The sequence below is a fragment of the Trichosurus vulpecula genome, chromosome 4, assembly GCF_011100635.1.
Source record: "Trichosurus vulpecula isolate mTriVul1 chromosome 4, mTriVul1.pri, whole genome shotgun sequence".
Lineage (NCBI taxonomy): Eukaryota > Metazoa > Chordata > Mammalia > Diprotodontia > Phalangeridae > Trichosurus > Trichosurus vulpecula.
In genome coordinates, this window is record NC_050576.1 from 307,610,104 (window position 1) to 307,637,259 (window position 27,156).

The following is a 27,156-nucleotide window of genomic DNA, read 5'->3' on the forward strand; positions in this document are numbered from 1 at the left end:
GTGGTAAGTTTTGTCAGGTCCTGAAGGAAGTGTTTAAGAATTGGTGGAGGATAGATGTGAGGGCATTCTAGAAAAGGAGAGAACCCCTTGAGCAAAAATGAAATGGGAATAGTATCTGCTTGCCAACAGCGAAAAGATTTTCTGAGGAACAGGATAAAGCAGTAGAGGTATGTGGCTCTGGCAGATGACAGAGGACCTAAATGCCAGGCAGTAATTTTGATTTGCTACTCTAGGAGCTCTTGGGAAATGTGACAGATATCTGAGGATGATTGTTTGGTGATTTTGTGGAGGATATATTTGAGAACAGTTGGGTGCTGTTATGGCTATTCGGTGGAGAAGTAATGAGGGTTTGGATTAGGGTGGTGAAATCATGAAAACAAGAAGAATTGGGTGATAGAGATAAATACATTCCCTATCATGTTATTTTTTTATCACTTTTTTTTTCCTACCAATGAAGTTGATAATACACAAATTCTAACCATACAAATGGAATTTCCTTCAGACAACTTCAGTCTAAAAAGGTTACAGAATAGAGTATTCTTTAATAACAGAAAGTAAAGTAGTACATAGATGCTTCAACACAAATTAATCCACATTTTCTTTGTCATGAAGATATTTCAATCACAGGTAAAGGAGTTAGTAGTTATCACGGATTTAGATTTGATGGAATTTTTAAAATTATAAAGGGAAAAGTTAACAAATATATCAGTATTTTAAGATTTGTAAAGCCCTTTACATAGATTATCTTACTTAAGCCTCACAACAACCCTGTGAGGTAGGTGCTCCTCCTCACTTTAGAGATGAGGAAATGGAAGCCATCCTAAGTTAAGCAGCTTGTCCAGCATACAGCTGGAGTGTTATGTCTGAGGAAGGGTTCAAGCTCAGGTTAGTTTTCTGACTCCAACTCCTGCAATGCATCTACTCTGCCACCTAGCTGCCCCCAAAAGGCAACACTAAGAGCAGATGACTGACAAATAAAATATATAACTTTGAAAACAAAAAAGCAGTGAGACCTCATTTTCTTTAAATTGGTAACCCTTTGGTGTATGATGGATGAATTATCTACTGCTGATGTATGTTTAAAATATCAAAAAAAAAAGATGAATACAAATTGGAGCTTTGTAGCACTTCTCTTTTAATACCAACAGGTAATTTGGAAGACTTGATTGAATAAAACAATGCTTAATACTCTGAGAAAGTTATGCCTGAGTGTGTCTTAAAGTCAAGTTTTCCTTAGGGCAAGGAGCTCTGCGATATTAACTTTTAGAAGAATTTATTTTAAAAGTCATAGGTTATATACTTTCGAAATGCATCTTACAATTTTAAAAAGTCACAGGCTTCAAAAACCGAAGACCTTAAATTAAAATTTCGGATTTTTTTTTATGACTTAAGTACAGGGAAGTGGCCTGCATATGATTTCTTGAAGTTGCAAAAACTATCATGTGGATCCTAACTGTTAAAGATCTTTTAGAGACCTACCCAGATGTCACCAAACAATATAAATAGAATGCTACTGTAGTCTGCGTCTGTTATTGGTCCAACTGGGTGAAGAGGCAAAGACCAGGCAGGCTCTAAAGTGCTTCTTGATGTTTGCAAAATACCACAATGCAAACCATCAAAAAGTCAACCAAATGGGAAACTTCCCAAACCCTAGAATAAAATTTGCATGAAAAGAAGACAAAATCAGTACTTTTTTGTGCTTTCAAGTTTTTAAAACAAGCTTTTGTTTAATTCACATATATACTGTCAATCTGAAAGAAAAAAATTCATTACAGGAAATTAAATACTGTTGAATTCATTGAAAATATAACTTTAAAGGCCTTTTTAGGGGGTGAAGAGAACGTCCTCCACAAAGCATTAAATAGGAAAATTTCACTAGTTACAAAAATTAACAAGAAAAAAAGAAATTTCCCATTTGCCTAAGCCAATACTGAGCATGTGTCCTGAGAGCCAATGGTTACCTTCTAAAAGTGTCTTATTTAAAATCAGTGTATGAAAATGGAGGTTGTCCCCAAAATCTTAGTGTAGTTTAGAACTTTAATAACTATTAAGCTATAGCTATTAATATTAAGCCACTAAAACTTAAAACTGCGCTAAGACCTTTGGGATGTCCTGTATAGAAGTTAAAGCCTTTAAGAGGTGCCCTTTCTATAATTTTTTTCTGGTTCACACAAGATCGATTTTTACCATATTCTGGTTCACATGAGATTGATATCCGGAATTTTCATCAGAACATCATTAGACACCAAGAAAGGAATGGTTGCGAAGGACAGTCTTCTGACCTTCAATCCACACTAAATAAGCCTTCTGAAGTGCCGGGAGTCAGACGCAAACGTATTCCATATCAGCCTGCTGATAGCATATTCAAAATAATTTCCCCGGGACCTGAAGCTTTTATACTACAGAACTGTTACTATCTCTTAGTTAAAAGTCAATTATCAGTGTGAAAGAAGAATTTTCAGACAAAATAACAGGTATGCTCATGTATATGAGAATGGAGTAGCTGATTTGCTTTTCACATATTATAAATAGCAGATACATAGCATCTTGAATTATGATGACATAATTAAGAAATTCTAATGAACACACTGCATGAACAATGCAACATAGAAGACTCCCATTTTAAGAACAAAAATAGGATTCACATAAAAATAAAAAATAGATTTATTACAATTCACATCTAGTACAACGCAGAAGAAGTCTACATTCTTAGTATCTAAACTACTAAAAACAAACAAAAAATAGCTTACAAAGTTAGAGGCTCTTCTTGTCCAAAATAGGTCCAAAAGAGGTCAGACATTGCTTTTTGTTATTAAATTAAAATTATTGATCACCTCCTCTTTGCCTTAAATTTCTAGATTTTCCATTATCAAATCTTCTCTTTTTGAAGACTGGGGCTACTCCTTCTGCCACATCTCCAAGAGAAGTGACTGTTTTTTCTTTAAATGTCACTTTTGGGTCCCCACTCATATCAGCAACTGGAGCTCCTATGTATTCATCCTCTGTACTTGGAAGTTCCAAATCTATCTTCTCACTGAAGTAGAAAGTAAAACAAGAACTATTGTGTAACAATAAAAGTAAGGTGGAAACTTTTTCAAATAATGTACATCTTCAAATCAAGCCCCAGAAACACTTATGTCTATTATAAAAGAAAGCTTAAGAATGTTTTTTACCACATAGGTTGATTTCACTGGTTAAATTAATAGTTATATCAAGTGGACAGTTATGGAGAAATGATTACTTCTAAAATAGTAACAGCAATACCAATCTTAACATACATTTATGGAACAGATTTTATGTTCCAAATGAAAAACAGATAACAGATTTTTAAAAGGATTCATGCAAAAGCCCAGGGACCATCATCCCAAGGCAGCTATAGAAAGAAAAATGCCATCTAATCAAAAAAGAAGAGAACTGACATTCTCAAACATCATGATAAACAGGTACATCACTGCAATTATCAAATGTAACCAATGTTGGTTTACCTCTGAATGAAGCCTATGAAACAGATCTAAGAATGGAACCAAAAGGCCCTCCCCATGGGCAACAACAAAATGTCATCCAAGAAGAAAACAAATGACTGAGTAATGAGCATTTCTTTATAGAAATGGAGGGATTTATTATAGCAAGACTAGGTCATTGTTTATTGGAGATTACTAGGTTATTTTTAAATAGTCTAGATGAAAATTTCTATTACTAAATACAAAAAAAGACCAGATTCTAGAATTATAAAAACAGAAGTTCAATATACTTTGTAAAGAGGCAAGGAACCCCATACTACAAATTAAAAAAAAAAATCACAAAATATTCTTGAGGATTTAAAAAACTATTCTGAAAAGGGAACCTCATCAAAGATAAAATTACTGCCCAGATAAAATAGCTAACCATAAAAATTTAAGAACAGTATTTTTAATAAACCATAGGGGATCCATAAGGGATGCTTCTGACTTTCAAACTATGAGTAATGAAACATTTCTCAAAATATAGAAGCCTAAGAGAATTTGAAACCATATGGAAACAGAAATATTTATCATCCCTTTTTGTCTCAAGGTTGGAAGTTGTCCCAAAAAACGTCTTCAGAGAGTCTACAGAAGATGGAATTTATATCCCTACACTTTTATTCATTTACAAAAGCTGTAATCTTATCTGCCTATGCAATAGTCTAAACATTAAAGATGACATTATCAATGACTATAATGTTTCTATGTGAACTCTATTAGCTATGCGAATGAGAAAAAATAACATTTATATGATGTTTTAAGATTTACAAAGTACTTTTTTCCACAACTGTGTAGGGCAAGTAGTTAAAGCATTATTACTCTATTTTATAGATGAGGAAACTGAAGCTCAGAGAAGTAAAGCCATGGTCACACAGCTTATAAATGTTGAAGCCAGGATGTGGACTTAGGCTTCCTGGTTTCAAATCTAGGACTATTTTCCACTATAGCACAGTGCACTGTGGTATACATTACTGAATACCTCTATATTCACTATGTGTTCAATGTCAATGTCCATAATTATTTCAGTCAAAACCAAGTTTATTAATGACTATGTATAATGCATTGTTAGCCAATAGGTATGTACAAGGGTAAACATGACCCTTGCTCTTAGTATGTTTACAATTTAGTTGGGGTGACAAAATATTCACACAAAATAATAATAAAGATTATAATAAAATAAAGTGAATAAATATAGACAATATTCTACGAGTTCAGATGAGAGGTACCACAGCTTGCTGAGCAGATCAGTGAAGACTTCATAAAACTGGGAGCACTTGAGGTAATGGGAGTAATAAAAAAGCATATTTCAGGGGAAGGGAATAATGTGATACTGGTTGGGGGAAGTTGGGAAGGGGGTCTGATTTGGTTAAAATAATGTGAGAAAAAGGCTAGGGAAAATGTCCTGGTGCCAGATTGGATAAGGTTCTTAATGCCAAGTTAGAAGATTTGTCAACTGAACGCATTTCAGTAATAAGGTGTTTAAAGTTTTTGTCAGTGAAACATCATGAGAATTATGTATTAGGAAGATTACTCTGGCAGCTATGTTCAGGATAAACTTGAGGTGAGGAAGAAAATGGAAACTGGAAAGACTGACTGAGAGGCTACTTTCATAGTCCAGTCTAGAGGCAGGAAGAGTCTGAACTGGGGAAGGGCGTAGGGAGGGGGAGGGCAGGGCATGCACAGCAGTAAGACTGATAGGGAAGGGATGGGAGAGCTATTTCTGAGAAACAACTGACAGGGCTTGGTGGTAACTGACTAGATAGGAGTGTGGGTATAAAGGGAGGAATGGATGATGACACTAATGTTACAAGTATAAGTAACTCGGAATGTCGTTAACAAAAATAGGCAGGTAAGAAAGAGGGACAGGTTTTAAAAAGAGGATGAGGTCAGATGTGGAACTGGAAGGTGTATGTGGGATCTTATCTAAGAAGGAAGACCCAGGAGACAGGCTGAAATGGGGATCTAGGCCTCAGGAGAGTGACCAAGGCTACCCTGAGTGATGACTATGATTTAGGGGTGGTAAGAAGAGACAGACAACAAATGGCCAGAAAGGTAGGTGGAAAACCAGGATGCTAACTTCTCATAGTAACTGTGTATAAATAAGTTTCTGTTACTTACTAGGGATTATCCTCTTCCTTAATTTCTTTCCATTCCCCATAAGGGTTTGGCTTTTTAGGAGATCTGGGTTTTTCTTCTAATGGACCTGTTGAGTCTTGTTCCTGATTGCCATCACTTTTCTCCTTCTTCGATTCAGTTTCAGTTTCTTCAGCATGATCACTGTTAGTTCTTTTCTGAATGAGAGAAAAGATGATTGATAACTATATTAAAACAACCTTTAAAAAGGTTCTAATAGTTTTACTTAAGTATAGGATTGCTTCAAGCAGGGGTTGGATAACCACTGGGGTATATTACGGTAGAGATTCTTTTTTGGGCCTGGGTGGAACTAGATGGTCAATGATGTCCCTTCAACTCTAAAATTCTGTTACTTATTATGTTACCCTGTGGGAGAATTACTTCAATTCTCTGGACCTTAGTTTCCTCATCTGTAAAATGAAGGTTCTAGCACTAAAATTCTCTCAACATTAGGGACAAGTCAGAGTTCCCTAAAAAATGAGCCAACATACTTCATTTTTAGATAGAATTTACAATTTAGGTCTAGTGTTTGGGAATACTGTTCACTTAATAGGACGGACGCTATCCTGAACTTCTGCAGAAGAAGCATATAAACTCCTGAACTTTCAAGAATAGAAATTTGTCAGTGCCATCGTTATGATTTATGGACAAGCCTACCCTTATCATGAATACTGCAGGAATTGAGAGGCCTTAGGTTCTTCTGCATTAGGAAAATCTTCGTTACATCTGGACCCCAAGGAAATAATGCAGTATTATGACAGCAGCAGTAAACCTCTAGACCTTAATTTTTTTTAGCCATACAATTTAAGAGAAGTTACACATTGGATTCAACAGGGCTAGATATTAAAGAATGTAAATTCTGGGTACTAAGTGGATGTAAGGTACTTTCCTATTCAGAAAGTCATGAATCTCTACCTTCAGGACAGGCAGAGGGGAGCATAAAAAATGTCTTTCAAAGGGTACCTGAAGGTTCACTGTGCATCTTGTTCTCAAGGGTAGGTATAGACTGGGAAGCTTCAAGAGGTTCTATTAGTTACCATGGTTAAAAACCACTCAAACTACCTTAAGGCAGAGGAGTCAAAGACATGGCCTGTGGTCCATGTGTTTATGCTCCACAAACTCAAAGGGATCTTTACCCATGGTTTAGTGGCTCCTACATTTCTTTTTTTTTTGGGGGGGGGGCAGGGCAATTGGGGTTAAGTGACTTGCCCAAGGTCACACAGCTAGTACATGTGTCAAGTGTCTGAGGCTGGATTTGAACTCAGGTCCTCCCGACTCCAGGGCCAGTGCTCTACTCACTGCGCCACCTAGCTGCCCTGGCTCCTACATTTCTATTTGAGTCTGACACCACTACTCTAAGGTACTCTCAAATGGAAGGTTCTGTGAATTCACTTCTGATCCATTTTATTGCCAGAGTCAAGGAATCAAGGGGCCCGGGCTTGGCTCCTTCCTTTGCCTTCTTCTGCATGCATATTGTTAAATGAATCATTTAAATCTATGGTATCAAACTCATAGAAATGGGGATCCCTAAACCATATGTAAAGATTCTTGTGGGCTGCATATTGACTTAGGAAACCACATATTAATATTATCTATGTTTTGTTGTATTTTTATTTATTTTTGCTAACTACTTCCCAATTAATTTTAATCTGGTTTGGGCTGTACTTGAGATGCCACTCAAGCCACATGTTTGACTACTGAACTAAATCATAGCACTCTCAGTTATCTGGATTACAAGATCTACTTTGCTAATGGAAAAACTTTCAGTGTACAGGTAAAGCAATTTATAGGTACCCAGATTCTAACTTAATACTGCTTAACAAATAATTCATTTATATACTGCTTTAAGGTTTACAAAACAGTTTTCCTCATAACAACCCTGTAATGTAGTGATATGAAAATACTATTATCCTCATTCTGTAGATGAAGCGCTAGGGCTCAAAGAGCCTAAGTCAACTGCCTGTGGTTACACAGCTATGAACTAGGAGAACTGGAATTCAAACTGTGTTCTTCTAAATTCAACTCCCTTTCTTTCTGTTCTATTCTGACCTGCTTTACCAGCTGGATTATTTCCAAGGGAACATTAAGTCCTATCTGGTTGAACTCCAGATGCAAATCCCTGATCAAGAACATCTGGTTGCTGACTCTCTTCATTTCAAGACCAGAACTTCTTGAACGTATCTCTTCCCTATGCCCTGCCAGCAGGGGTCAGGGCTCATAACTGCTGTTGTTTCTCTTTCTCTCTCTTTCAAGGATTTATTAACATGACTATGCTTTCTATGCTAGGATTTCTCTTTTTTTAGCTTTTACAATTCAATTTTCACAAAAGCAGATGCATTTCCATTAGGATTGTCTCAGCCAAACAGTAATACCTTTAAGATGTACAAATAGTTGGTGGGAAGAATAATTTACTGAAAGCTGAACAGTGATTTTGATCACATACAGTTCTATGTACCCAAGAGTTGTTCACATCTATATTATAACCTACTTTGCTAATCTGGACCTTTCATAAGTCAAGAGGTGACCCGAAGAAAAATAAATCGAAAGCTGAAGTCAGGATGGGAAAATGAGTATGTAGATTTATCAATGCTTTGGAATATTCTGAATATGGAAAAATACACCTGGGGTAAAAACCTTATTCATAAAACCTTAAGTACCCTCATGAACAGAAAAGGAAATAGTCCACAAATAAACGGGTAAAAAGAAGACTCAGAATGCTCTTCACTTTTGTTCTCAAATCTTCTCAGTAATTCAATTCAATGACATTTCCTAGGTATAAAATATATCATAGATATATATATAATCAGAAAAGACAATAGGCCATTTGTAATTATAAACAAAGGTTAAAAAGCAGGCAATGCAAGTGGTGCACTAAGATGTCAAATATCAAAATACCCAGAAGACCTCCAGAGTTTGGAGGTATGAGAAGGCGGAAAATAATCACATAGGGGATTTCTGGAAGGTCATGGCTAAGAATTATGCAGGAAGAGAAAGCATGGATGAACTGTCATCTGCACTGGTAAAGGGAGTACCTACCTCAGTGGTAAGTAGATGGAAGAAAGCTTTGCAATTATTAGGAAGTGAGATGTACAGAGAAATTACTCTGCAAAAATTGTTCCTATTCCTGTTGTCTAGTAAAGAGAGCACTTAGCTGCAAGTCTATCAGTAACTTAAAGTAGATTTATACATGTTACTTGCTCTTGCTACACTTTGATTTTTTTCTTCTGAGTGGAATTAACTTTTTGAGCCTTTATAAAATTTTTTAATATATCTGAGAAAACCAAGCACAAAGACTTACCCTGAACTTTATTTTTGGCTTCTGTACTTCTGCAGAGGTTTCTGATTTTTCCTCTTCTTCTTCTGTTTCTTGTATTTCACTGGAATCACTATCTGAATCAGATGACTTTGATTCGACAGGGGCATCAACTGCTTCAGTACTATTACTAGAAAGGGGCTCTCCAACTTGTGGAACAAAATCCTCAGGCTTCTCCCATTTGGATTCTGTTCCAATACATTTGATACAGCATTTTTAAAAATTAATTTATTATGAAAATTTATAACTAAACTTAAACCTATCTGTAAAAATGTATAAGTTAACTCCTTCCCTTCGTGTTCCTTTCCATTGTCTTTGTCCTCATCCTATGTTTTCTTCTTATATACTCATAGTTAATGCATATACCGATATTCAAGTTTGTTTTCTTAATCTCACGTTATTTCACTACTAAACCTTTCCATATATCTTTATATTCCTTATATGTCATTCCATCTTAATTGCATGACTGTGTTGTGCTTACACTGATTATAACACATTGTTGAGCTATTCACCCACCCATATTAGACTTTTAGGTTGTTTCATACCAATAACACGGAACATTATCAAAATCACTAGTTTTCTTCATAAGTCATTTTCAGAATAACATTTAAGATCAGAAAGTTATCAGCATAAATGTTATTTTTTAAATGACTGAGTTATATTTATGCAACACTAATGGCAACAAGATGAAAATTAATTTGTTTCACTCCTTACTGTTAGATACTGATTCTCCAACCAACAGACAAGCAACAAGTTTCTAAAGATATAGTATTGATTAACATTAGTCAGTTTGCAGGCTCCACTGCTGCCTATTTGGGGATCTTGTATTTATACTATTTGGAAATTGGAAATCAGGAGGCCTAGAAATCAGAGTAATTCAAGATCCTACAAAAATCAGGACTTTGATTCCTCTTAATTCAACATACAATTATTAAATACCTACTATGAGCAAAGCAAATATGGAAAACAACAGTCCCTACCTTCAAGGAATTTATAATCTACTGTTCGAAGGGTCTGTGATTTCTTCAGTATGGGAACCCCCTGCAATGATATATTTCAACGGTTCTGAAAGTATGGTCTGGGGACCCCTGGAAGTCCCCAAGCTCCTTTTAGGGCGTCTGTGAGGTCAAAAAACTATTTTTACAATAATACTAAGATGTTTTCATTTCTAATACTGTAAATATTAATAGATATAACCCACATAAACAAAAGCTCTTTGGGATCACCTCAATGATTTTTAAGAGTGTTAAGTGGGTCCTGAGACCAAAAAGTTTGGTAACTGCTGATTTAGTTTAACTTGGGTGTGAACAATAATAAGCCCCTCTACAAATCCCCCAGCAGGTGATCATCCAAACTCTGCGAGACAGACCTCTAGTTATGGGGAACATCTCCTATAACTGTTAATTCCACTTTAGGCATGCTTTGTTAGGAAGTTTTACTTACTTTGAGCTATAATCTATTTCTCTGCACCTTCCACCCAATGCTTCTAGTTATGCCATCTGGGGACAACCAAAACAAGTCTAATGTTTTTGTTCCATCTAACTGTACATATCAGATGTTCAAAGATAGCTATCACGTTCCTTCTAAATCTTTTCTTTCTTATGTAAAACATCTTCATTCAGAACAACCCATCCTTGTATGGCATAGTCTATAATTCTTTTACCCTCCTGGTTGTCCTTCTCTGGAAGTGGTCCAACTTGTTTAATGGCCTTCCTAAATTATGAGGACAGGAAGTGAAAAGAGTTGGACCAGGTTAGATTATAGTAGGACTGTTAGCTCCCTTATTCTGGACACTATTATCGGAGTCCAAATCAAAATTGTTTTTTGTTTGTTTTTATGCTTTATTATTTTTTTTTACTTATATTGAATTGGAAGTTAACTAAAACTCCCAGCAGAACTTTATCACATGACTGGGCTGCAATATGCAGCAATGAGATCATAGATCCATTGAAGTAATGGAATCCAGAAAGAGATTTTGGGAAATGTTTTGCTGAAATCCAGGCACTTTATGTCTAGCACATTCTCCTGACCTACCAATTTGGTAACCTCACTGAAAAAAGAAAAAAAGAGGCATGTGGTTATCAAATTAGAGCTCTCTTTTGAAAAAAATAAAATGGACCATTTGTTTTTACACTACATTTGAGGTTAAATTTTAAATAACTGTTATAAACTGCCCAAGGGGCAAATCATATTTCCTGAAAGATTCAATTAGGGGATCCAGAGCTGAAATTTATATTTGAAATACAGAAACAGAACCCATCAAATGAGCTTGGTAAATAACTTCATTTAGAGTGATAGCAGCTCAGTTTGCTAAGCAGTTGAATTAGCACCTCAGTTCTGACCCTGACATGGACTTGCAACTGCTGCAAAACACACTGGTTTACATTAGAAAATTGGGAGAATAAGAAAAAAAACATTAACTAGTCTTTTATCTTTCACATTAAAAAACGTGTCAAATTTAACTTTTGCCATTTTTAGAAAAGCATTAATTTTAGTCAGTTGATCTACAATCTACACTGACACCTAGTGGTCCTTCTGACATTTAGCACACACTTATAATTGGCATTTTCTCTTGCTCATCTTCTGACCTGTCACCATGGTGCATATTCTATGCCTACGTGGATGATACCACAAACAATTTGATATACAATTTTTGCTCCTCTATACCAAAAATGAGTTAACAAAGAAACTTCTGTTAAGAAAAACCTTAAATGTCAGTTTTATCAGGACGATGGAAAATAATTATAAGCTGATGACAACGATATCATAATAAACACCAGCTATTTATAAAGTTTATATACAATTATATGGTTTGCTATTCTCAAAGTGAAGTAACTTCAATGTGAACATTAGACTCTCAAAGACATTCCGATGCAGACTCAAACAACTGCAATGAAAAAATGAGAGGAATAAAAAACAAAAAATCAAATGTAGCTGTGTAGTAAAAATTCTGGGGCAGCTAGGTGGTAGAGCAGATGGTATATGGGGTCTAGAGTGGGGTAGACTCATCTCCCCGAGTTCGAATACGGCCTGAGACACTTCTTAGCTGTGTGACCCTGGGCAAGTCACTTAATCCTTTTTGTCTCAGTTCCTCATCTATACAGTGAGCTGGAGAAGGAAACAGCAAACCACTCCAGTGTCTTTGCCAAGAAACCCCAAATGGGGTCACAAACAATCAGACATGATTGAAAACTGTACAAGAGCTCTCCAATGAGATAGGATTTTTAAAAGTCGTGTTTGCAAGATGTAAATGAGGGGACACAGAGAACAAATATGAGTGATGCCATCCTACAGGACTACTATCATGAAAGCTAAATCCTTCCAGGACAAGCTGAGGCTGGTAAAAAAAAAAAAAGTGTTAATGACAACAGAAAGGGCTTTTTAAAGTTATGTTGAGGACAAGAAAATCACAGGCTTACTGCTTGGCAACAAAGTCTGTGGCAAAAGATGACAAAGTAAAACTATTCAGCTCCTCTTTTACTTTGGTCTTCTCTATTAAGGAGAATCATCCTAAGACTAAGAGTTCAAATAACCTGAATGTGATAAAGGATAGTCCAAAGTACTGGCAGAATTTGCCAGTATGATTGTTGAACCATTGTCATGATCTTTTAAAAAGAAGTAAACAGGATTGGAGCTAGGTGAAGTACTGATTTCAAATTTGAACCAAGGTCAGTCCTACAAACTACAGTCCCATTAGTTTGACTTCTATTGCTGGCAAAATACGGGAACAAATAATTAAAAGAATTGTATATGTTTAGCTGAAGGGGGGTGGGAAAGGAGGGGTTATGATAATTTTTTCAAGTATCAGAAGGGCTATCATGTGGAAGAGGAATCAGACTTGTTCTGTTTGGTCTGAGAGAGCATAAAAAGGAACAAGAGATGGAAACTGTAAAGAAACAAATTTAGCTGTTACCAATTTTTGCCTTTCCAAAAATGCATGGGCTGCCTCAAGGTTTCTCCCTTGGAAGTCTTCAAGCAGAAGGTGGATGACCTCATATTGGATAGGCTATATTGGAGATTCCTTTGGGTTGGACTAGATGGCTGCTAAGAACTATTCCAAACTTCTAAATTAAGTGATTTTGTGATTTATAAGCACTTACAAAAGTACATGGTGATTATAAGTCAGTATAAATTCATTCAGCATAAGTCATAACAGATAAACCCAGATTTCTTTATCTAAGTCAGGTAGATCAGATGAACACAGTGGTCATAGTATATCAGGAAGTCAGAAAGATATTGAGACAATAGCTTGTCTACAAATCTGCTCAGTTGTTAACTTTTATCAATTCCACCCCTTTCACAGAGGTTAAGAGCATTCCCTAGTTCAGGTCCTCCTCATCTCTCACCTGGAATATTTCAATTTTGTTGTTGTTCAGTCACATCTGACTCTTGTGACCACCTCACTTGGGGTTTTTATGGCAAAGATATTGGAGTGGTTTGCATTCTCTTCTCTAGATCATTTTAAGATGAAGAAACTGAGGCAAACAGGGTTAAGTGACTTGCCCAGGGTCACACAGCTAGTAAGTGTCTGAAGTCAAATTTGAACTCAGGGAGATGTCTTCTTGACTCCAGGCCTGGCACTCTACCCACTAGGCCACATAGCTGTCCTGTGGAGTATTTCAACAGCCAGTTCTAACTGGCCTCCTTGCCTCAAGTCTCTCCCATCTCTAATTTATCCTCCACACAGCTGCCAAAGTGTTTAATTCCTAAAGAACAGGTTTGAGCTTATCATTTTCCTGCACAAGCTTCAGGGGCTCTTTTGCTTCTAGGACCATTCTTTGGTTTGGAATTTAAAGCCCTTTATAAGTTGGTTACCCCCTATCTTTTAAGTTCTATGCCTTACTCTCCTTATCTATTCTATAATCCAGTCAAACTGGCCTTCTTACTCATTCCATTTCTAGCCTCCATATCTTGTTCAGGCCTCCCTTTTTATTTTCGCCTCTCAGGATCCCTGGTTTCCTTCTAAAACCAGCTTAAGTGTCACTTCTTACATTCTACTTTTCCTGATCTCCCTAGCTGCTAACGCCTTCAGATCTGAAATTATCTTGCATATTTAGCACACACTTAAATATATACATGGTGTTTTCCTTCAGCAGAGAACGTAAGCTCCTTGAGAGTAGGAACTGTTCCATTTTTATTTTCCTAACCCCAGCACCTGGTACTATAGGCATTTAATAAATTCTTGTTGGCTGATATAAAGGATATTATGAGACACAGAAATTTGGACTTAGAATGGATGACATATAGTACTAATAGGGGGATTTGGATAGATAATTGAGTAGAGAACTCAAAAATATTGCTGACTGAGGTCAAGTCTCTACTGGAAAACAGAGATCTCTTTCTTTGGCCTTATTTTTTTTAATGATATTATTAATGATTTAGATAAACATATACATGACCAGTTTTTATTTGCCAATGACATCAAGCTAGAAGGGAAACCAATGTGGATGTCAGAATCAGGGTTCCGAAGGGTCTCAACAAGCTACAAAAATGGGCTAAGTGAAAAACTCTACATTTGGATTTTAAAAGATACACAAAAGAATTGGAGAAACATCTATAGAACGTAGTTCATGTAAAACCAGTGTCTGAGGGTTTTGGTGAATTGCAGTCTCAAAGAGACACATGTGACATGGGAACCAAAAGCAAAAATAATTCAGGGCAGGACTTGGGCTGCATTAACAGAGGCATACTGTCCAGAATGAGGAAGATAACAGTCCTGAATTCTGCTCACTAGAGCCAAATTACTTAAGGCATAATATGCTTAGATCTGAATACTATGGACCCAAGTGTGGGGCCTTTTAGGAAAGGCACTTAGGGTTGAAGTGTTTCCAGGAAAGATCAACAAAGATACTGAGGGAAGTCATGATTTAGTTGAAAGAACTGGGCAACGGGGATTGTTTATTCTGGGGAAGACTTTGCAGGTAAGGACAGAGCAGGGTAGGATGTGGGATATGTTTGCTTGTCTTCAAAAACTTTGAATCCTTTGAAACTGGAGGTCTTTTTCAGAGGCTCAGATGACAGGACCACATATTAAGAACTGAAGGGAGATTAGAAATAATTTTGTTCATGTTTTAGGAAGGGTTTGAAGTAGTTTGTCACACATCTCTTTCAACTCTATATCGATTGGAATTATGATTTCATTGATCTAGACAATTCCTGAATGAGAAAACTCCCTTTTATCAATACATCTTTTCTGCAATTTATAGTTATAAGAGAATTTTTTAGGGCAGGAGTCATCAAACTAAGGTCTGTGGGCCAAATCTGGCCCTTGTTCTCAGGCACTGAGAAGGGTTAAATGACTTGCCCATGGTCACAGAGTCAATATGTGTCACATGCAGAATCTGAACACTGGTCATGATTCTAGGACCACTATGCCACGCTGCCTCTTTTGCTGCTCTATAATTCTATAACATACTCCCCCCCTCTAAAAAAAGATTCATAGTGTTTACGGAAAACTTAAAATTTAAAAGAATAGTTTTTAAAAATTGAGTTATACTATTTTGGTAACAGAATTAGAATGATTCAGCAAAACTAATATTCAGAAGAAACAGAAGTACTATTATGGTGATGTAATTAATTATTAAATCAGTTTTATGAAATTAAAGAGTTTTTTTCCTAAAAAGTAAAAGACTGCTGGTTTTCCAGTTTATAAAAAAAGATCTAAACTGGTGTCTGAGGTGCTCCAAAAATATACATAGTAAACGAACAAATCAAAATCATTCCACCCTGTGTTTCTGTATTGACTACCTAATGTTAGAGACAAGTTGCTAAGACTATACTATGAAGCGTAGGTGCTTGTCTACATTGGTGGAGGGGGTTCTTCACTAGGAGACCTCTACCCTGATGGAAAGGAAGAATGAAGGAAATACAACCAAAACTCAATATTAATAAAATTAATTACTGGCTATATGTTCTAAAAATATTTACACAAAGGATTCATGGATTATAATTTTCACCTGAAAAATAATGTTTCTATAAGTTAAAAGAACTTAACCTATAGAATAAAAATAATTTAACTTATAGGATTCTTAATTGTAAAATAAAGAGGCTGAACGAGATTAATCTTTTAAGTCCCTTCCAGCTCTGTTATATTTTTTATAACCATCCTGATACAAAAACAATAAAGATAAAAGGGTTTAAATGATTTTCCCGCCTCCATTCTGTTTTCAGTTTGCCAGCTGGTGAAAATAAGTGACATGGGGCACAAGAACACTATGTATAGGAATAAATCACTGCTATAATATTTTTGATAAAAAGTGTAATATCCACGACCTATAAGTAATACACAGAAGTCTTATAGGGCCTGTTCACTCACAATATATGGCCAAAGAATATGAATAGGCAATTTTCAGAAGAATCACAAATTAATAATAATCACATGGAAAAGTATTCAAAATCTAATTTAAGAGAAATAGAAATTAAAACAATTCTGAAATTTCCCTTTATGCCTATTACATTGGTAAAGATGTCAGTTAAAAATGCTAAAATTCAACGCCAGAAGGGCTGTGGAAAAAAAGGGTACATTATTGTAAACAGATACAATCTTTTAGGATAGCAATATGGGATCATACAGCAAGAACTACAAAATTATCCATTCTCTGACCTAGTAAGGTAGACCCCATCCAACTAGTATAAACTAAGAATATACTTGTTTATTTACCAAAAAACCACATACACACATACATTTTCTTAGTAATACTATTTGTTTTAACAAAAAAGGCTGAAAATGACTCATGTTTGATTGAGGAACAGCTAAACAAATTGAAGTATATGATAATAATGGAGTATTATTATGTCATAACACATGAAAAATACAAATATTCCATATTTCTTTTTTATTCTTCATATGAAGCAGAAGTGAAGAAAAGAGAACCAAAAGAATATACCTACTTTCTACAATGATATAAATATCAACAAAATTTAGGAGGGGAAAAAACCACAGAAAAGAAAAAAAAAGTTCAGAGGGGGAAAAATAAAATAATTAAATTATTACTTTTTAAAAAGTTACATTAAAAATATAAATATCTTAAACTTAGGGTTTTATGTTACTTTTGTTTGTCCATATGTATTTATTAGTGGCTAAGTTTATAATAAAAGGAAAAATAATCTTAACTTCAGCTAATACATTAGGAATTCACAGCATGCAAATAAATCCTTTCTGGTACTTAGAGAACAGAATTTAAATAATAGCAAGTATTACTTACCACCTGTTTCTGTATTATAATAATAGGTGTAACCATCTTCACTTAAACCTTCTACCCAAAGAGGCATTGCTGCTTTCTAACAAAAACAAGCATACAAAATATGCTAAAAATGATCATATTTAACAACAACAACAACAACAAAAAACCACCCTGATATATATTAAAGAATTAGTAGAATTTTTTAAAAGGCTCTGTCAAGACACATACTCCCTCAGCATACGAGTATTAAGAACTGGTGGTTGGGATTGGGAACTTGAAACACTTAAAAAGGGAGGTTGGGAAAAGAAAGGGAATTGATAGACCAAATTTCTTGGGAGACAATTCACATCAGTCAGTAAATCTTGAATTAGATAGTAGCTCTTGTCAAACAGGAGATAGAGTGGACAACTGGGCCCAAACTGGCCTATGAGCAAATGAAGAGCTATCTCTATGCCACAGGTTACTGACCCTTGATCTAAGGAATTCTTGTAACTGTTCTATGAATGACTCTTGGAGGAGTTTTGAAATAGAAGGGACAAAAATTGCAAATTTTTATTTGGTGGTATAAAACAATACTTAGAAGTACTCTCTCCCCATCAAGAGACTAAGAATTTTACTAAATAGAAATGATTTCAATTACCTTACTAAGTTTTCCTTGGAATCCTTCAGGTTTCTCCCACTGAGATTCTAAAAGTAAGATCATATTCCAGTTATAGTTTGTCTGATTCTGTAACAACAATGCTGCTTGCAGCCTCTGCTGAGGTGTAAGACCCTACAAGACCAGCAACAAGAGCTGCCAGCACAGGTTCTTTGATCTGCTTTTCTAAGGAAAGCAACCTTAAGGGGCTAACAATCTCACTTTAATCAAACATACATATATCATTCACTTAGTTCAAGGGGAAAAGCCAGCACCCTGAACTTCAGAGCAAATACAAATAGAAATTACAAACAGAAAGTATCAACAGATCAAATAACACAATTCAACAGACAGGCTCTGTCTAATCAAGACATCACACACATAGTTACCAAAAAGAGAAGCACCAACATCTGGGTTTTCTTCAAAGCCGGGGGCTCTAGTGGCTACCCAGAGTCTTCACATCAACACTCTTCCAGTGAGTGAGAGTCCCAAACAAAATGCTAACCTCTGAGTTTATATACCCTTTTTAGGGCCCCGAAGGCTTCATACCTAATCAGCAAAAGGGTGTGGGTCTGGGGCTTTGCACCTAGTTAGCAAGAGGGTGTGGGCCTGGGGCTTTGCACCTAGTAACATTAATCAAAGGCACTTGATTACTTTAGCATCCTAAAAGAGAAAACAGTAAAAAGAAGTCCCACCTTAATTAATATTACAGCTTCCTAAAAATATTTCTAGATTTCTTGATTTGTTCTTATAATCTATGAAGGTCACCCATACGTTAGGAATATCTGATACATGTATTCACATTATTCTGTGAGGAATTACAAAAGAAAAATCTCTTTCCTCAAGGGTCTTATAATGTAATGGTGAAGGAAGACCAACAAATACTTTAACACATCTATTAAACATATCATATTGGTCTAACTATAGTTTCCTCCTGAATATAGGCCCTACCACTAAAATACTCTCTGAAAGGAGAAAAAAATACAAGTATATCCTGAAAAACAACAGCAATTATAAGCTGCCCCCAGGTTTTATTCAGACTAATTTTTTGGGGGGAGGGAAAGACTGTAAAAACAACATTCAGGCCAATATAGAATATATAATATACTATGGCTGTATAGAGATACAAATAAATTTGACAAAAGCAGGAAAGCTGGAATTTTTTTTTAAATAAGAGAATTATTGCAACAATTATAATGATTATAGAGGTTAGTCACAAAAAGAGTCACGTTTTCATGAAATAAAATTAGATTTCTCTAAGAATAATATTCTGAGAGAATAAACCAAGGTGTAGAATCCATTTCTTGTATAACTACAAAAAACTATAAAGCCTAAGATAAATTATGCATAAGAAGCAGTTTAAGACTAAGCTATGAGAGAAGTCAGATCTGTCATTGCTGAACTCTCTGGGCAGATACACAACACTTAGATGGCTCAAGGGTAACCCTATCTCACTGCTACAATGCAATCGCTACTTTAGTTAGGGTCCAGAGAGGATTCTGGTATTCAATTCAAAACTGGGGAGTTACATAAAATAATATCTGTAATGTCACTGCTTGTCCTGCGTGATCCAAGGACCTGTTTCTCTGATCAAACACAAATGATACATAGAAATATGACACTTCTATAGTGCTTTAAGATTTGCAAATTGTGTATCTATTCTCTCAGTGGAGCAACAGTCCTGTGAGGCAGGTACTACAGGTAGCATCATTGTGTCCATTTTCCATATTGATAAGACTTGCTAGAATTTGTGTTTCATTGGCACAGACTTTGAGAACCCCCAGATACCTCAATGCCATGATGAAGCATCACACCAAGACTTCATTAGAAAAAAATAATCATAAAAATAAAAAAACCCAAAAAACAAAAGCCTGCAAATTCTCTGTATTAGGTACTGAATGACACCATATTTGCACCTAAACTACTTACCTCCTGTGATGGTATTATAATAGTAATGGTAACCCTCTGAAGATACACCTTCTGCCCATTTGGAAGCTCCTACTGAATCTATATTGGAAAGCTCTTTTTTCCTCTTTTTCTTTTCCTTCTTCTGACTTGATACTGAGATAGGTGGGGCAGTGCTGGTTACTTGTGGTGTGCTAGATTCTGTACCATCTATAGAGAAGGTGGAAGAAAGATGATTTATCCAGTGGAGTATTCTTTAAAAAATGACTAGAACCCATCTCAAGAAACTTCATCGTAAAAGCAGTTTTTACTAGACTTAGAGAGTAAATTGATGTAGAGAATATGGTTATTTATGCCCAAGTGGAATACAAATAATTAAGATATAATCCAGTATGAGAATGGATTTCTAGAAAGAGAAATCTCCAAATAATAACTAAAATAAACAAGGAGGTTGTTCTATACTACATAAGTATTATCTGTCTTAGGGCAAGGAGTCATTCTCTCATTCCTGAATAAATTCCCACCTAATGATTTACTACAATTATTTCCCACATAAATAAGTCAATATTCACAAGCTCAAAAGATTTATAGGTGGAAGAGACCTTAGAGGTCATCTAGTAGAATGTAAGGTCCTTGAGGACAAACCATTTCATTTCCGCTCCACATTCCCAACACACAGTCTACTACTTTGCTCAAGAAACTGTCAAATTGCACTCAATGCAGGCCAATCTCCTGATTTAATAGATGATGAAACTGATCTATAAGATGACAGAAGATAAAGTTTTGGCCTAAGATCATATCTAGTGAAAAGCACATACAAATTCTCCAACTCCAAACTTGATTCCAGTTAAACCACACCATCAGCACCTATTCATTGATAAACATTAGTTAAATATCTACTGGGAACACGAAGATACAACACAGTCTCTACTATAAAAAGAACTTGGTCAAAATATAATGAATACTATATTGCAAAAGTGAATTATTCTTAGAAGTTGAAGGTTATTCACATTTATTAATGAATAAACATCCTTTACCTCAGTAACAGAGTCAAATAAGCAATTCAAATGGCCTACAAGCAAGTTTCTGGCCATGGGTAGATTTAGAAAGTATTGCTGCTCAGATTGAATTGAGGCTTAAAAGATAAAGAGGTAAAATGATAGGGTACAAAGTTCTACATCCTCACTTAAGAGAAAGGCTGCCAATAAAAATAGTACAGATGTCTCTTTAGTGTATGAGCGCCATCAGGGAACCTCACCCATGGAAACAATAAAAGTTTACTCAATATTCTCTCTGATGTTACTTTTAAAGCATGTTGGCAGCTTTTCTACCTGAACTGATTCCAAGCCTTTTCAAATCCTCTTGGTATGCTTTAAGGGCAGCTGCCTCCATTGCTGCAAACTCCTTTGATGCTTTTTCTTCTTCTTTTGCCTTTTCCAGGCTTTTCTGTTTAATCTACAAAAGATATGGAAAGGTTAAAACAAAGTAAAAGGACCAAAGTTAACATGAAAAATTTACAAAAAAATCTAAATTACCTCACTAATTCTTTTGGCCACATTTTCCTTGTGGTTCTTTCCCCGTTCATGAAATTCAACACTCTTGAAAAATGTTGGAGGTAGAAGGAAAAGCAAAGAAACAAATCATAAGTCATAATTCTTACTATGAAGCAATAGGATCCAGGAGGGAAAAGAATCTAATTCTTGAAATTTAAACAATTTCTTGAAAGAAGAAAAAAAAGCTAAAAATGGAACACCTTTAATACAAATTTACCCTTCTTACAAAATAATGTCTGTGGGTAGTAATGTTTTTAATTATATCCTTTAACATCATGTTAAATTCAAGGTTTACTTGAATTTTTAAACATGTGTAATGTTAGACTTGTGATGATTTTGTTAAAGAAAAATCTATTAATTAAAATAAACTTTTGTAGAATAAAAAAGAGAGAAGCAAGAGGCTAAGTGAGAGAAAACTCTTGTTCAAATTAAGGCCGTGCCCAAATACCATAAGATTTCCATGAGTAACAAGGGTATAGAGGTTTTTCCCCCCTCTCTTCAAATTCATAAGGAATCCTCTCTGGGAGAAATAAGGAATAAATCACATTCTAAGTTTACTCCTCAAAGCTGGGAGAAACAAGGAGAATTACAAAATGCCTTATTCCTTTTAAAAAGAGATGTTATTGATAGATTGCTAAAAGTCTATAAATACATTATAATTTAACAGATTAGGTAACATTGCTATTAAAACAATTCTAGTTATTTTCAAGGGAATAGTATTCTAAATCAAATATTCATATTTTATTAATTTAAAGGGTTTCTTTAAAATAGAATATACCTATATATGAAAACTACTACAAACTAAAACAACATTAAAGTGTAATTTCTCTAGAAAAACTGTACCTTTGAGTGAAGGTTAAAAAAGTAAATCATACTTTGATAAGCATTTATTTACTATGTACAGTATCTACCTTACTATTTTATTACATTTGTCTCATTTTGCAAACAGTCACCTAATCCAAGCTAAGTGAAAATTTGTTCTGGGTAAGTTAAGAAGGATATTGATAAAATACACACTGCTATCTGGGTTACCTCCTAAAAGGAAATCAACACATTTTGTGGACTGGAAAACTGTTGGTACATGTTTGTAAGGATGCCTTAATCAAAACAAAATGAGACAGGCAGTTAAGAACTTTAGTAAAGGATGACTTTGAACTGAAAGTTTTAAGAGAAGGATAATTTTCACATATTATTTTCCAGAATAGAGCTAAAGTATAGTTCATTTTTAGGTTGACTTAGTAGATACCATTAAAAAGTTGTTTTAGTAGTTCCACTATCCAAAACTTTCAGGGAAAAATATAATCACTATAATCTTTTTTTTAACTAGTGCAAACATTTTTTTACACTTATTACATTGATTTTCACCACCATAAAGCCCTCCTTTGTAACAAAGTAGTATAGTATTTCAAATGGCAAATTCATCTGCAGTTGACTTAAAGAAATATTACAGTAAACTAAACTTTGAAACAACTCTTAAGCACAGTAACAAAAGACCAAAATCTAAGGAAGTCATAAAAATAGGTCCAGGCTTGTCAATAGTTCAACTTTTAAATCTTGTCTTACGGACCCCGAGGTACTGATTATAAGGGAAGGCAAATAATAGTTTCCAATATGTGGCATAAAATTTACTTATACACACTATTCCTAGGACTGATTAGATGAATTTTGCCAATATGCTTTGGAATGTGATTCCAGAGAAAGAAGGAAGAACAAACACCCATGTGATCATTAGTGAAGAAGTTCGAAGAGTCTCAGTACCAAAGAGATAGATCAAAAATGAGTAACTTAGTATATATGTCTTAACGTTTTTTTTGGAAGAGGAAGATGTCTAAAAAAAAAATTGAAGCCATACATGGATCTTTCAAAGACCCAAGTTATACCAAAATTTACAAATACTAATCATAAAATGAGACTTCTGAGGTCATTCATAATTTATTTCCAAAAGAACTATCTGTGAAATGTGCATGAGGATTCAGGAAAAAAATGAAAAGGTGATATTTTGTACTTTAGGTCTTAGCAGCTCAATCTAGAACAATAAATAACCATTATATTTTCTTAAGACACATGCTACATTCTACCACAGGGAGGTTATATTTATAGATCTCAAATTTGATCATCTATTGATGGGGGATTAAGAGCTGTAGAAAAATTGTTGTATCTTTTCATACAGCAAGGAACATACGGAAAAGCTACTCTGAAATTATAAAATCCCTTTAAGCTTTTAATGTTAACTTCATATATTTCAGAACCCAACATGGCACACTACTGCAACAGGGATATCTAACGAACACTGATGAGACTGACTACTCAACAATCTACTTTTAAAAAACATGAAATGGGCATCTATCTAAAATAAAATATAATTTAGTAAAACAAAAAAATCAAGCATTAACATTGCTAATGAAAAAATATATAGTGGAAAAACTCTTGTACCAGAAATAATAAAATGCTGAAAAAACAACCTTGGATTTTAAGGCTTTCTATAATCTGCCTCTAACCTACTTTGTTTGATAATCTTACTGTATAGTACTTCTCTGTACAGTACACGTACATACAGTACTTCTCTGACTACAGCCCATTCCAGAATGCCTGAAGAACTCATTCCACACTATCTGTTCAAACTACAGTTGCCTCTTCATTCAAGACTAGGTTCAAATGCTACCTCCACCTTCAGACTTCCAAGATTCCCTTGAAACTGAAGTAATATCTACCTCTTCAAACCATTTTAGAGTATTTTCTTCAAATCTCTCCTTTTTGTCCTTATCAAAAGGTATCATACCCATTTGTACTTTGCCAACCTTAAAGTGCTACATATTTTCATATATATATATATATATATATATATTTTCATATACACTAGTTGTATATACACATACAGACACAGACACACACGTTCATCCCATTAATCCTCTAAGGCAAAGTACCTGATAAATAAGCACTTAATTTGCTGAGCTGGATTCAGCTCAAGAATTAGCTTCTTAAGTGATTTTGTTCGAAATAAAAATTGAATGCTTTACAACAGGAACTGATATTGAATAGCATATTTTAAAAACACATGATTTAAGTTCTTATATTTTGGAAGCAATAGTAGGAGATCATACAGGCCTATTGTCTGCTATCCAGCACTTGCAATAATCACAAAATTTCTTTGGTTGTGATTTCCAGTAGTCGGCCCTGAAAAAGAAAAGGGTGGGGGGAGTCAAAAGTAAGAATAACATTAATACAGAAAAACAGAAAGTTGTGCATACTTTACATATGCTTTTAAGTTTCTGCTGTTGAACTCTGATCAGCTACATTATTCAGCACTTAGTTATACTAATATAACATACTAACAATACTAACATAAATTAGTTACAATACCAATATGCTATACTAATATTGCACCTTTCAGTTTATGTTTTATGTGAACAGACTGCATGGGTGGATTATAGTTAAGTTGTCTTTGAATAGCTTGGTTCCCTCATATACCAATGGCATGACTTGGAAAAATGCAACTTCGATATTAACTTCTCTTTCCGCACAGAAGGCAAGCTAAGCCGGATCATGTAGTTTCAACCTGTATTTACTACTGGAGTGTGCCTAGCATGTAACTGGACTCGAGGCCTGTGAGAACTAATAACTGTCACCCAAATCAAGGTGGGAAAAAAGGTTCCATGAACAAAGTGTTTTATCGTCCTTACGATTTTATTAGTTACAGTAAATTTGTTTTTTCTTTCCCGAGGCAGGCAAGGAACACAGAAAAAAGTTGCTAGGTAGGCGGGCCATCCCTTTATGGGGGCGAGGGGGGCAGCTTTTTCGAAGCGGGGAGAAGCTGCAGGCCAGGGACAAACCCTTTAAAACCCCCGGATCCAGGACGCCCCGTCACATTCGCAGCGGGGTACCGGGGTGGGGAGGCCTCGTAGAGGCACAGTCAGAACACGGAACCGGGATGGGGGCAATAGCCCTGACAAAAGGGTGGGAGAATCCTCCCTTAACCGCGCCCTGGAGTCTCGAGCAGCTTATCCGCGCGCACCGCCCAGCCCCGGCAAATGCGGGGCCCTCGGAGAAAACACCCCCGACTGCCTTGGTCCCTCCCACCCATTGGCGCCGGCCCCCCGCACAGAGTGTGCGGGGGCGCGTACCGCCCCGAAACCTGAGGGCGCTGTTCGGGGTCGAGGCTTAGAGCCTGCGACACTCACATGGCGGCTGCAGCGGCTCCGGCTCCGCCCTCAGGCTCGCAGGATAGTCAGCGCGCGCGGGGTTCACGGGGCCCTGCCCGCCTCGAGGCCCAAGGCAGCCCTGGAGTGGCCGCCACACTCGGGACCGGCATCCCACAGTCCCGAGCTACGGGTGCCCAGAGTACTCAAGCCGCGTTTGACACTCCTCCTCCCCCCACCCTTCCATCCTGCGAGCAGGGGCGGTACTCCTATGGGGGAGGGGGGGGATTATGAAGGTGCCCCAGGGAGATTGTAAAGGGGCTGAGGTCAAAGGAAGCTAGGGCTCGATCCCAGCAGAAGCTGGAGTGAGGGATGGGATCGGGGCCCCCGCGACCCCGTGGGCGAGCAGCCTGAGGGCCGCCCCTGCCCCTCATGCATCCCGCGGTTCTCAGGGACGTCGCCGCTCTCCTTTCAGCCCAGAGGGGCCGGGGAGGGGGAGGGCAGGGACGGGAGGGGCGGCGCCCCTGGCTAAGGTGGGCAGCCAGGTGACCCAAATCCGCTCCGCTACGACTGGAGAAGTCGCCCATACCGCAGCCGCAGCCGCAGCCGCAGCGGCAGCTCGGTTCTAAGGAGGCGGGGGCGCCTCCTCAGAGTTCTGGCCCCGGGAGGGTGAGGTTGGCTCCGCCCCCTCTCGCCTTACTCCTCCCCCCACCCTCCGCGTGGTCTCGCCCACCGAGTCCTCAAGCTCCAGAGCGCGTGGGCGGCGGCCTGGGCTGCGGGCAGACGCAGAAGCTACTCGTCAGGCGGCTTTGGCAGCAGCGCGGCAGTGGAGGTAGCGGTGGCTGAGGGTAACAGCGGCGCTTGCGCTTGTCAGGTGGGTCTGGGGAGCCCTTACGAGTGTAGCTTCCCATATGGTCTAGCGGTTAGGATTCCTGGTTTTCACCCAGGCGGCCCGGGTTCGACTCCCGGTATGGGAAACGCAAATTTTTTAAAAAACTTATCCAAAAATGTTTTTACCTTTTTTCTAGTCCCCTAGATCCCACATTTACCCCTCTTTTTCTAGTTTTAGAGATCCAGCGTTCACTCTGGCATTGGGAGGCAGGAGGGCGCGCAGGCGGACGGCGGGGCTGCGTCCTTGGGCTTCCCTGCAGCAGAGCTAGGGGTCTGGCTGGTTACTCAGTTTCAGTGGTTAGTTTCATTTGCCGGGAACATCCCCTCCTTTCGGCCCTCTGCGCTGTAGTTTTCCATGGCTTTGGGAGGTGATTATTAACTCCACTCCCCGGCCAAGTGTTTCACAAGTGATGCTGGGCGTGTTTTCTTCCCCACCCCTCGCAGCTGACCCGTACTGTGCCTTCTTCGGGAGAAGACTTTCAGAAGTTTGTCTCCCTCCTTTTTTTTTTTTTAATTTTAAATCCTAAAAGCGTATGAAAAAACTCGCTTCTCTCTCCCGCCCCCGCACCCCCCTCCAACCTCCCCCCCCCCCCCCCCCCGGGCCGTGGGAGTGAGTCTGCTCCCTGGGGTTTCGACTACGGAGTTTCCCAGGACTTGTCCCCTACCAGAAAGGGTGTTTGGATTTGGCCGGAGTTGGGACGTCCCCTCGGGGTTGCTTTCCTGTAAATTCATCTACATGTCAATTCCAGATTGGCTACAAAAGGGGCCTGATGATGTTTATCACGTCCTGACCAGCCCTGGGGTCCTGCTTTGGCTTGGAAACATTAAAAAAAAAAACAGCAACAAAACCCCCCCAAACTGTTGCAACTTTGGTTCACTAGTTGCTCTTGACCTTGCCACTTAGT

The 27,156-nt window shown here is 37.2% G+C and overlaps 1 protein-coding gene and 1 non-coding gene across 3 annotated transcripts; one reads left to right on the top strand and one right to left on the bottom strand.

Annotated features, from left to right (window-relative positions):
- Positions 1-509: 509 nt before the first annotated feature.
- WBP4 (WW domain binding protein 4) lies at positions 510-25,579 on the bottom strand. Of its 2 annotated transcripts, XM_036756708.1 has the most exons (10): positions 25,403-25,579; positions 24,326-24,398; positions 21,207-21,269; positions 21,003-21,126; positions 19,696-19,881; positions 17,770-17,816; positions 17,151-17,226; positions 8,932-9,134; positions 5,619-5,791; positions 510-3,034 (listed from the first exon to the last, which is right to left on the bottom strand). In XM_036756708.1, coding segments are annotated over exons 1-10 (1,158 nt in total). In that variant the 5' UTR covers positions 25,405-25,579; the 3' UTR covers positions 510-2,823. The 2 variants fall into 2 exon arrangements, with proteins under 2 accessions (XP_036612603.1, XP_036612604.1); XM_036756709.1 differs by lacking the exon at positions 19,696-19,881 and having other exon boundaries at positions 535-3,034; positions 25,403-25,557.
- A 686-nt stretch (positions 25,580-26,265) lies between these two features.
- Positions 26,266-26,337, top strand: TRNAE-UUC. Its single transcript has one exon. It is a non-coding gene; the product is annotated as a tRNA-Glu (tRNA).
- Positions 26,338-27,156: the final 819 nt, after the last annotated feature.

What these genes read in the sequence shown, in the direction of transcription:
- WBP4 (XM_036756708.1), bottom strand. An exon ending in TGGCCAAAAGAATTAGTGAG is followed by an intron (nt 21,127 to 21,206) that starts GTAATTTAGATT and finishes TATCTTTTGTAG; the next exon opens with ATTAAACAGAAAAGCCTGGA. An exon ending in AAGGAAGAGGATAATCCCTA is followed by an intron (nt 3,035 to 5,618) that starts GTAAGTAACAGA and finishes TTTCTACTTCAG; the next exon opens with TGAGAAGATAGATTTGGAAC.